The sequence below is a fragment of the Gordionus sp. m RMFG-2023 genome, chromosome 2, assembly GCF_954871325.1.
Source record: "Gordionus sp. m RMFG-2023 chromosome 2, tfGorSpeb1-WG-v2, whole genome shotgun sequence".
Classification (NCBI taxonomy): Eukaryota; Metazoa; Nematomorpha; class Gordioida; order Chordodea; family Parachordodidae; genus Gordionus; species Gordionus sp. m RMFG-2023.
The window spans coordinates 36,275,799-36,288,797 of record NC_088776.1 but is presented as its reverse complement, the minus strand read 5'-3'; the positions used below and the strand labels follow the sequence as shown (position 1 = coordinate 36,288,797).

Sequence of the window (12,999 nt, the reverse complement as noted above, 5' to 3'; positions counted from 1 at the left end):
TTTAGCAACAAAAATTTTAAATAAAAATAAAGGAATTTGATGGTTGATCTGACTTAAAAAATCGACTTAAATTATTATAAATTTAAAAAATAAATAAAAATAATTTTATAATTCAATGAAATTTGTTTTTTCCATATTTTTTTAAAAAAAAATTTAAGTAATGTTTTGCGTTACCGTTAAAAAAAGAAATGAGTTGTTGATACTTACTCGACCTCTAGAAGAAGGTAACGAATGCGTTATTTTTTTGACATTACTTTATAGCACTAGTTTTTACTTTTTATCAAATAAAGATACATAAGTTGTTATACAGAAAATTTAATATGAATTATATATAGTGTGCTAGCATATTATATTTATTTGTATTAAGTCAAAAATAGATTGAAAATTCTGATCATCATTAAAAAAATATGTAACTATATGTATTATCTCTAAGGGCTACAACTTAATAAGATAAGACATTATTTACTATATATCTTATAAATAAAAACTTTTTTTTTGATTTTTAACAGCCGGGATAAGTGAATATTCTGTATAAAACGCTTTAGGAAAAATTACACAGATTTTTATTATTCTATCATCTTATATTATAGAAAATAATGACAAAAAATTAATGTAAATATTGGATCGGTGAAAAAATTGCAGTCCTTATTTTTAGAAAAGCCATAAAATTTTATTTAAATTTGATGATTTGAGAAAAAAATGGTATATCATTAAAAAAATATGTTAGGTATAACTATATTCGGTGAAATTCTTCCTCAAGCCATTTGTACTCGTTATGGTTTAGCCATTGGAGCCCGAACTGTATGGCTCACGCGTATTATTATGGGTCTAACGTCACCGGTGTCTTATCCTGTGAGCCGTTGCTTAGATGCAGTTCTGGGCGAAGAAATCGGTTCGGTTTATGATCGTCAACGTTTGTTAGAGCTAGTCAAGATGATGGCTGCCACTCCTTGCAACTCAGTTCAGTCGGATATCAGTAACGGATCCGTCATCAATAAGGCTAACCCACCAATTTTTAATCGTAAAAAAGGAGGAAGCCTTGTCGATGCATCAACAAAGAATTCTTCTCTTTCTCCTCATAAACGAGCCAGCTTAAAGCCTCCCAAAAATAATCGTAGTTCCAATAAAAATAAACCTAATTCGAAAAGCACTAGATTCAAAAGTGAAGGGGATTTGGCCGCCCTGCGAAAAGATGAGGCCGATATTATTGCCGGTGCTCTAGCCATGAATTCTAAAAAAGTGGGAGAAATTATGACCCCCTTAGAACGAGTCTTTGCCATTCCTTACTCTTCAATCTTAGATTTCGAAACCTTAGCTTCGATTGTAGCTTCGGGTTATACTCGAATACCGGTTTATAACGAACCGGACAAATCTAACATATTGGGACTTTTGAATTTCAAGGACCTAGCCTTCGTGGATCCCGACGATCGTATCCCTCTATCAACGGTTCTGAAGTTTTACAAGCATTTTGTTACGTACGTCTATGAGGATACGCTACTCACTTCCATATTGGACGAATTCAAGAAAGGTACTTTTCTGGCTGACACCTCTATCAAATAAAAAAAATAGCTCCATGGGCTGAACCGGAAAAGTCGTATAAAAATATTAACGAACCTAACCAGTCTCTTTTTCCATATACTTTGTAGTTTATTTGAATTTATTATGAGGATCGTTTATTATGAATGTCTTTTATATTAATTAATACTTTATTAGGTAAATCCCACATGGCTTTTGTGAGAAGAGTTATAATAGAGGAAGACAAGGATCCTTGGTACAGAATCGTTGGTCTTGTAACGCTTGAAGATGTTATTGAAGAAATTATCCAATCCGAAATTTGGGATGAAACAGATAATCTTGGTATATATTTAGCTGAATTTAATTTGTACCCCCCCCCTCCCCCCATATCTTTAAGATTATTTAAACCTTAATTCTAAATAATTAGAAATATCATTTATGCTATAGAAGTTTGCGAGTGGAAACTTATTTTTACCCTTGAGAAAAGATTAAACGAATTACTTGTTTTGCACAAATGAACGCGTTACCATGTGCAAAAAGGAACGCGTTACTTGTTAGCGCTTAGTGCTCAACACTCGCTGTGCTAAAAACAAACTGGTGCAGTGAATGGAAGGGTAATATTATATTTAATAAATTAAAGTTTTAATTGGGGGAATTTATTAAAATATTAAAACAACCATGTTTATTTTAAAAAAATATATCAACTTCTAGAATTTTCATTCAAATCCTCATCATATTTTTTTTATATCTTATCAGAAATTTGAATTCATATTTTTATTATCACATGTCTTTTTAGATTTGAGCTGATGGGCATTAAGGTTGAAATATTTGAATTGGGGCACTATATACCATAAAGGTAACGTGGGGGGAATCCCTCTGGGAAATTTGCCTATTTTCGAAAATTTACAAGCCAATAAACACTTCCCTATACTCCTCCCCCCTTCCACAGTCTCCCCCAAAAATATATACAATATATTACTATAAATAAGGATTTGAAATATAAATTAGTAAAAGTTAATAACTTTTACAAATAACGACTACAATTCAAAATTTTTAGAAAAAAAACATTTTTAGAAAAAATGAAAACACAAAATTACTTTTCTAAATTCTAACATAGCCAAAGACCTACATTAAGTGTACATAAAGACCTCCAATAAAATTATGGGAGAAACTCCCATATAATAGTGCTTCCCCGCTCCCCAACAAAATCCTGGTTACGTCTATGCAATCTACACAGTATAGAGTGCCCTTAGTTTTCTTTATTGATGTAAAAATTTTTTGATTCTGATACCAGACCAATGTCGTTCCATTTCCTCAAAAAATATTTCTTCGACGTTACTTTACAGCACCACTAGACAATTTAATCAAATATAAAATTAAAACAGTTTACAATAGTCATTATATAAATATAATGTTTTTAAATGTTAAGATCCAATCAACTAATTAATAGTTTAAGAAATATATAAGATATATATATCAGTAACTCTAACCATTTTTAGCTTGTGTTAAACATAATTTTGTATTGCCAAATTTTCCAGGCCACTATGTTCTTCTCGATTTTAAATTTGTACTGCAAAGTATCCACCATCTAAAGTTTCCTGACTGCGATTGATGGAATTTTTTAACTGCTAGAGTTGTTAAAAGATGCTTTTTAAATATATCTAGATATAAATACATAGCCTAAAAAGTTTCAAGATGCATTTTTTTATAATCTTGGAAGATGTACATGTGCATAATGTCAAAATTGAAAATCTTTTGTTAAAACTCAAATTTTGAAGTGATAAACATTTTTTTATTCGACTTGATATTTTATTTATCAAATAATTATCAAATATTATTTAATTGTAAAACATTTCAAAGTTTAACTGTTTATTCTTCAACACATTTTTAGCCACACTAAAAGTATTTTGTGCTATACTATATGAATAAAATTTTTATATTAGGGTAATCTTCAAATATAGTAAAATCCTGATATCATTTTTTTAAAAATACCTCAAAGTTTGATGGGTGTCAAAATTTGTATCCTTATTCTTTATTTTTCGGTCATTCATTGTAAGATATCCTTTGTCTTGGATTTTTAATTGTGAAGAAATAAACTCGGAGTGAATTTTTATAACTTGGGATTGAATATTTTTAATATAACAAAATAAAATTGTACAAAAATGAGATATTGGAGGGTGTAAGATTCTGTACGTGAAATGTCCATTGATTATAAAATCTTATAATACATCATAGGTTGGAACATGAACCCGGAACCCTTGACATATAAATATAGAAAAAATAACAAGCCTTACATTTTTCAGATTAAATAGCTCGAGCCATCAAAAAATTTATACTTAGGGCTGCACATATCTACAGTTTTTTCACCGATCCAATATTTATTTCAAACAACATAGATAACGATAAGTTACATTGATTTTTTAATTTATATAATATAAGATAATAGAATATTAAAAATATATATATAAATTTTTATCTGGTTCTTAAAAATCTCGAAGCTTTAAAATTCTAAAAATATGTTTTATCTTTAAATTTGTAGAAAGGTTTGTATTTAAAAGATATATAATAAATAATGTCGTGTATACATTTAATTTCATATTATTTTTTTTAATGATAATTAGAATTTTACTTAAATTAAGAGACATAATCGTAATAGGGAACCATGAACCACACGACAGTGGTCCAAATTACAACGAGCTCATCAACCGACTTCCAAATAGTTGAGAGAGTCCATCAAGGTTCGGTTCTCAGCCCACTACTGTCCATAACAGTGATGAATGTCATATCACAGAATAATTCCAAGGAATTTGATATTTGCAGATGATATTGCAATACTTGCTGAAACAAAGGATGAAATGAAGATAATTGACGAGTTGGATAAATATTCTAGAAAAGCATCGGTTAAAAGTTAGCAAAAAAACAGAGTATTTGGTAATAGATGGAGATGAAACAGACAACATTGACATAAATGAATGGCAGATGTTGGCATTTGAAAATTTTAAATATTTGGGCTTCATTTTTTAAAGTATAGCACAATCGAAAGAGAAATTAAAAAATAAAATGAATTAAGGATGGCTAAGATGGAGAAATTTATCAGGGTTCTTTGACAAAAGTATTCCTCACAAATTAAAAGGGAAGATATGTAGTTTCATAATACAATAAACTATCCTATATAGTTCAAAAACATGGCCAAGCAAAGAATTAGACGAGAGAAATTTACCGACAATGGAGATGAGAATTCAGAGAATGATAGCATTAAGAAATACAAAATATATACCCATTAAAATAAAGATTATGGTGAACAAACCAATGTTAAGAGTTTAAAAATAATGGATGAACGAAAGAAAGGCCTAAACTCCAATGGATTCACAAAGTTAAAGCAAATATCACTAAATATAAATTAAAAAAAATGGATTGTAGTAGTATATAAACAATATAAAATGGAAAGAGATATTGAAAGCTAAAAAGGAAAAAAAAAATGCTCACAGTCACACTATATGTTCATTATAAATTTTTTGTATAACAAAATATGTATCTTATTTGAATAAAAAGTAAAAACAAATTAAATATCAATTAATAAAATAAAATAACAACTTGAAGCTAAAATATTTATCTTTATTAATTAGTGGAATTTAAATTCGCATAATTTTTATTTACTGTAATTTATTTTTTAATAAAAACAATGGAATAAACAATAGGCAAATAAAAATACACAAAATTTTGGGTAATTTTCTTTTACATTGGGTTTATTTTATTAATATACTTTACTTCTTCTATCGTTAATAAAATGTAAAAAAAACTTTAAACATTTTTAGGCCGCATTCATAGTGGGATCCGATCCGACACGATTTAACAGCTGATCGATTTTTAAATCGGTTTATGAGAATGAGAATCAATTTTTCTTTATTAAAACGAATATTTAGGTTATTATTATGTATAGAATTAAAGATAAAATTAATATTATTTAAAAAAAATTGATCTCATAAACAGATTTTAAAAATCAATCAGCTGTTAAATCGTGTCGGATAGGATCCCACTATGTATGCGGCCTTGCGCCTTCCTTCACACTTTTTTTTATGGGGGTTATGATTTATTACGAGAAAGGAAATAAAAATCTACATAAAATCGTTATCGGTTAAATTTTTAAAACAACCGATTCAATATTTTGCTAAATCCCAGTAGAGCATGCAATGCATCATCATAACAGAAGTTTTGTTCTTACGTTAGCTTTTTTATATTTTGCTATTATATAACCAGATCTGATGAAAAACATTTCCATATTTTTAATTTATTTGAAAATAAAATTATTTGACTTGCAAAAAATTGTTAAAATAACATATTTATCAATATTTACAAGTTAAATAATTTTATTCACAAACGAATTAAAAAAATATGGAAATGTTTTTCATTAAATCTGCACAACACTGTATATGAATCCAATAAATTTTTGTTTAATAACATGTTACTTCAAACTAATTCATGAGAATTTTTAATTTAGTAACGAAATAACAAAAAAAATGATTTTTTTATATTTATATAATCTTTAATTTTATAAAATTATATTGTTAGTCTTGGGCAGCTCTGACGCGTATCAGGTCAATTTAAAGAATTTTTTTTGTAGCGAAGGTATTATCGCGATACCAATTCCACGAAACATTTATAGCGTAGACAATTTCGCGAAGCCATTATCGCGAATTTATTTCCTCAAAACCTTAACCGCGAATACATTTTATCAACCCTTTACAACGAATATGTTTGCCCGAAGTCATTATCGCAAGCGCATTACCGGGAAACAATAAATATATTGCGAATGCATTTATTTAAGGCTACGTCCAAAATGTTTTGAAAAAATCCTTAAAATTTTAAAATTTTCGCAAATTAATAACAAAACACTTTGGAAACATTTAAGTTTTAAAAAAATTAAAATATTCAAAATGCATGATATGATTCAATTATTAATTATTTATTAAAAGATATGTTAATATTTAATGTATTTATTACTTTATATTACCTTTCAGTTATTAAACTTTGTATGAACCTATTATTTGATAATGGTTATATCCAGGCACGTACACAGCGGGTATATCAAATTTTTTTTTATATAATAAATACATATATGTTTTAAACAATATCAGTATTTAATAAACAGTTGGAAAACCAATAATAACTTTATTTGAAAGATAATTTTTCCATAAAATATATATAAATTATTATATTTGAGTTATATAATAAAATTGTAATAGAAATAATATAATATCTTTTAAAAGTAGGAATGGGAATATTTTTATTAATAACTCTAGGTTTTTCATTTTCTTTGTTGGCATTATCTTGATCTAGTTATTATTCAATAATAAATATCAAATAATAGTAATATAATGTACAAAAATTATAATATCATCAAAAGAATCAATAGACATATTTTGCCCAATATTTATATTATTAAGTGGGTTAGCAATTTCATTAAGGTATGATGCAGCCTAATAAAATATATTTGGTAATATCAATATAACCATATATATTGTTCAACATATACCTTTTAAATTAAGTTATAATATAATTTTTATTTTTATAGGTGAAAGAATATAATTTATTAAATTTGGCCTTTACAGCTAAAAATTTCTTTTTCACTAGATCATCATAATTCAAATTATGTTTTTCCTATTATTTCCTTCCAAATTTTCCTATTTTCTACAGAATCTTTGAATTTTAAGTCATTTTTGCACCAGAGGTTCCTGTGCACTCTTATGCTTTCAAAATTATATTCTGACATTAAAAAATATATTAATATAAGAGGCTATAATCGTTTGGGTTAGTAAATTTATAAAAATTAACAGCATTAAAAATTGCACTTACTAATTTTTTTATAAAAATTTCACAAAAAAATAAATTTTGAATAAATTTTTATTCGAATTTTTTTATTTTTTTAAAAAATAAATATTTATAAATACAGAAAAATGAAATTTGACACCATTTATTTTTAAATTAAAAATTGCTTATGTTATTTTTTTTCTTCAAAATTTATTTTTATGTTGGACGCAGCCTAAAGGAAACAACATATTATTATTTGATGTTTTTTTAATAAAAAAAAATGATATGCTACTATTTTAATTAGTGATCTGCATCGGGCCTAATTTTTCAAGCCCGGCCCGGCCCGAACCCGAATTTTTTTAAAAAAATTAACCGACCCAGCCCGGCCAGAATTTATTTAAATATAGAAATTAATCTTTATAATAGCTCAAAATAAAAGACATGTTATATGTCGTTTAGTTTCAATAAATAAAATCAAATATTTTTATTTTGCAAAAAAAAATCAATATAAAATTGATAAATTTAGATATATTTAAAAAAAATTCCAAGGTTCGACCCGACCCGGCCCGAATTTTTTTTTTAAATATTGGGCCCGGCCCGAACCCGATTATTTTAAATAGAATTAGGCCCGAGCCCGGCCCAAAGCCCGTTCGGGCCCGGTCTAACTTTGCAGATATCTAATTTTAATATTATTTTTTGCAATATATTAGAGATTTTCACGCCCAAAATTTTAAGCAAAAAATATTTTTTGAAATTCAAAAAGATTTTTGAACATATTTTGATTTGATAAAAATTTTAAATCTTCTTTGTAAATAAATCTTTTTTGAAGAATTCTTTTGTGAATTTTATTATAAATAAACAATCTTTTAGGTGAAATCTTTAATTGTTTTTTTTAACATTTTTGTAAAATTATATATTTTTAAGTATATTAAAAGAGGTGGTTTTCTAAATAATTTTTTTAAGAAATATTTATATTAAACTTTTTTATCTTATTTTATATGATCTTTTTATAAACATCAGAACGATTTTCTGCAAAAAGAGAGTTTATTTTGAATGTGCAATATTATCCTAGGCATTTTGATAAAAATAATAGTAAAGGTATTTCTGAAAAGGCCTTGGAAAAAGTGACACAACAAATATATTGAATGTTAAATTACGTAATGAATTGTGTTCATTTGCCTGTGAATTCAAAGATTTAATAGCAGAATTAAATTAAACGGACGATGATATCGTATGAGCAGGTGAGGAGTCTAATGAAAAAGTAGAATAAGATAATAACTCAGAATGTGAATTGTGATAATAAATGTAACAATTGTTTAATATGCCTGTATGAAATTCTTAAAAGATACAATATGCACACAAGTGCATACACTAATTTATTTTTCACATGAATACATTTCTTTATCATTTACTCAAGTTAATTGCGAGAGAACATTTAGTAAATTTTAAAAAATAGACTGAGAAATAATATAGACGAAGAAAAATTAGAATCGTTTTTAATGTTAGTTGTATGAGCAGCCTGAAAAATGGAAAATTTTTTTTTTTTTAAATTTTTAAATATATTATAAATAATAATAGATATACACATTTAATTATTTTTATACTTATTTTTGGTTTGCAGCTATTTCACACCACCCAAAAAAGGAGTTATTTATTCAAACGTATCATGATATTGACTCAAAAAATCAAAAAAAAAACTAAAAAGATTTTGTCACCAGATTCATCGAAAGACAAGAGTCGGTGAAACTCTTTATTGAAATATATGATGTTGTCTTTGCAGCACTAGAATTTTATATATCAAGCAAGGAAAAAGATTCAGCAGATGCCGAAAATTTTTTGCAGGCTATTATTAAGCTACAGTTTTTAATTTCAATTCAATGTGTTTATTTTTTATTTAATTATACATATGATTTTAGCAAAATGCTACAAAAAATTGATTTGGATTTAAGGGAGATTATGAATAGAGCAAAGGATATTGTTGAAATATTAACAAATATCAGAGAGAATGTGGATGATAAATTTCATGAAATATATGAAAAAGTAAAGGAGATTGCTAATATGTTTGGAATTGAAATTTTTAAACCTAGAGTAGTCTCTAGACAATCCAATCGATCAAATATTGATGCATCTACGATTGAGGATTTTTATAAAATAAACATTTTTATTCCCCTTATTGATACATTTTTATTTCAATTAAAAGTAAGATTTATTAGTCATAATTATATTTTAAAAAGCTTTTATTTTCTTTTGCCGGTTGAGTCTAAACTGTTGATTACACTTGAAACACGAGAGGATATTAAAAAAATCTCAGAGTTTTATGCTGATGATTTAGTAGGTTCATATGATAAGTTACTTTGTGATGTCGAATTTTGGTATAAAAATCTTGACAGAATAGGGTATTCTTTGAGATCAAAAAATGCTCTGCAGGGCCTTTCCATGTGTAATTTCATTTTAGATTCCCTGCCTAAATATCAAAACATTATTAATTATTTTAGCTACCTTGCCAATTAGTACCTGCACTAATGAAAGGTCTTTTTCAACTTTAAAAAGTTTAAAAACCTATTTAAGAAACACAACCGGTGAAAAACGTTTAAATGAATTAGCCCTATTGAATATTTATAAGGAGATTATTTTAGATAAAAATTTGATTCTAGATGAATTAGCAAAATTTTAGAGAAAAAGATCTCTCTTTTTAAATTCAAATCAAAAAATAGCAATAAAATTTTATTAGTTTATTATATAATCAATTTTTTTTTGTAAAAAACGTATTATTTATAAGATAATATCATCATATTTTTATACCATTATTTGCATAAGAATTACACATATTTTATATAATTGTAAAAAATTACTTTTTTTAAATAGTCTTTATACATTATAATTTTTAATATTAAAATTTGTATTATATAAAATATCAACATTTTGAAAATATTTTAATTAATAAAAATATATACATGATTAAATAAAGGAATGTAAAATATATAATAAAATACCCTAAAATTTTGTTATATGAAAATATAAAACAATTTTAACAAATCCCAAAATATAAGCAATTAAGTGTTCAAAAAAATGGGAGGTTTGGGAGGCGAAGCCCCCCCCCCCAATTCTTAAACCCCCCTCCCCCTTCTATGATAAAATGCTACGCCACTGTGTATGAGAACTTTTAGTGGAGATTGAACTAAAAGATATTCTTCTTTATTTGCGCAAAGGTTCAAAATGAGATTTATCAACGTAAAAATTATATATTAACTTAATTCTTTTATTTAAAAATCATGTAATACATATAAAAAAAAACTTTAAAAAATAAATAAATATTGTTATTTTAAATTTTTTTAGATGGTATTTAAAAAAAAAATAGGAACGCTTTTGAACACAAAAAATTTGGATTCATTTTGCATGATAATAACAAATAATATTAGTAAATAATAAAAAAATTTTTTTATATTATCATAAATATTTTGATCATAATTTAAATCGAATATTTTTTTATGCTTACTAAATTATGAAATTTTTAGTAAGGGTGTAGCGTTGAGTTCAGACTGAACCATTTATTAAAATAAGAATAACTTACTGGTGCCATCGAGGCGCTATAATCATTGAAATTTAAGAATAAATATATAATACATTTTAAATTGAAATAATTTAAAGAACCAAAAAATCTTGCTATTGTTACAAATTTTAAATAACAATGGGAGAGAGAGACGGGGGAGGGTCATTTATTTTCTATTTTAATCTTTATTTTTCGGATCTTTTTTCAATTTTTTTCTTCTGAATTTTCATTTAATTTTTTTAGTATAACCTAGCAATAATTAATTTTGATAAATAAATTTATAAGTGAGTGCTCATGGCATATTATATTAATATGGGTGGAAATTTTATGTCCCCAAAAAATTTTCTGCAATTATATATCAGTACCCCCCCCCCCAACACAAAATCTTACGAAAAAATATTCTAAATAATATTATATAAATGTCAAGAAAGGGATTTATTCCCTGATCCATTATATATATACATGGATTTCGAAAAATTTGCTATGAGTGAGGTTAAAACTCATTAATATGATCATTAATATGTTAAATTATTTATATTTGTTTTTTCAATTAGGGGATCATATTATAATCAGAGGATGATTTACCATTTGTGTCAAAGTACCCAACAGCTAGGTCTGGAAAGCCAATACAGAACCGATGAAGTCCTAAGCTTCTTTTGTGGCATGAGGGACGGCTTAGCATTTGTTCCTTTATATGATATGGGCAATGCAATGGCATTCCTGAGATCAGTTACTCCGACCAATGGTAAAGATATTCTTTAATATTTCGATAAAAATTACATCAATGGAGTCAAGGCAGGTCACAAGAAGCAATTCTCAATCCCAGACACGTCGAATTGGGCCTTGATTTCCTCCAGAAACTTGGAACGTGAATGAGAGCATTCTATCTGATGAAGAACCCACAAATAATCAATGCGAAGGTTGGGATCATCATTTTTCATATCTGGTTGGGAAACGCCCATCAATTTGGGTATTGATTAATAAAATGAAATGCGAGGTTGCTGCCGATGAAACCAAACTTGAACGATGGCGTGTAGGTAGTTGGACACCAAAACAAAAGCGCAGAGTTATAATACCCAGATTCGGTTAAAGAAACTTAGCGAGGAATACGTGATAGGGTGCAAAGCCTTCCAGATTAGATTTTATGAGGGCGATTTTCACTTTTATTTGATGTCAACCGATATAATTATTATTCTAAATTATTAAATTTGTATATACATAATGATTTTTCAATTAAATAAACAGATATTATTGCAAATTTTGTTAAATTTAGTCTACTTAATATAGTAATTAAGGATAGATATTGTATTTATTACTATAGCAAATAATTTTTACGAAAATTAGTAATACATGGGTTATTTTACTGGGGTATTTTTTTGTCCCAGTACCAATTTTAACATCAGCATTTTTTATGGAGGGTATATGAGTAATCTTTAAGTAATCGATATTTTATTATATGAAATTAAAAATAATATTGACATAGGGGAAATGTGCCATGACTTTATTTTTGCCTTTTTGAAAAAAATTATTAAAAGAGGAAAAGATTTGTTTTGACTTTTAAAGAAAACATGGCACGTCTGATCAATTGCGAGAAAAATTTTTTTTGAGGAAGAATTATGAAAATCGATTTTGCGAAAAAAGGTTTAATTAATCCCCCTCCTCCTCAAATTTATTCTTAAATACTTTATATAAATAATAACAAATTTAGTATCGTTTTGTAATATTTTTTAAAGAAAATACATGTTCGCATTTTTTAGGCGTGGCAATTAAGTGTGTGAACCCCTGGTCTTTTCCAGAGGCTCGTGATCAGAGCTGGTTTAGTCAATTTTTAGACCCAAACCACAGGTCTGGGAGTTACACAACTAACCAATTAACAAAACTTAATCTTTTTTTTTATTTAAATAGTTTTCAAATCAAGAAATTTATTTATACGTGTAGATTTAAAAATCAATTACTTTCAAATTTAAATGGTTATGTAATTAAAAAGTGTGCTCTCCTCCTCGCCTAATAAGATAAACGGGCGTAGGCTAAAAATCACCTCGTTTTAACAAAAAATTTTAAAAATAACGATTATGACAATTGTCACTTTTCTGTGGTATCTTCACTAAAATTTTAATTTAACATGT

The 12,999-nt window shown here is 26.7% G+C and overlaps 1 protein-coding gene across 12 annotated transcripts in view; it reads left to right on the top strand.

Annotated features, from left to right (window-relative positions):
• Nucleotides 1-12,999, top strand: part of LOC135925105 (uncharacterized) — a 62,497-nt gene that overhangs the window by 12,688 nt on the left and 36,810 nt on the right. For all 12 annotated transcript variants that reach the window (XR_010571534.1, XM_065460291.1, XM_065460288.1 and 9 more), the window contains 2 exons: nucleotides 728-1,528; nucleotides 1,714-1,857. Coding sequence is in view for 11 of the 12 variants with exons in the window: in XM_065460291.1 (XP_065316363.1) it covers nucleotides 728-1,528; nucleotides 1,714-1,857 (945 nt within the window). In the remaining variant the exon portion in view is untranslated. The remainder of the gene's footprint in view (nucleotides 1-727; nucleotides 1,529-1,713; nucleotides 1,858-12,999) is intronic.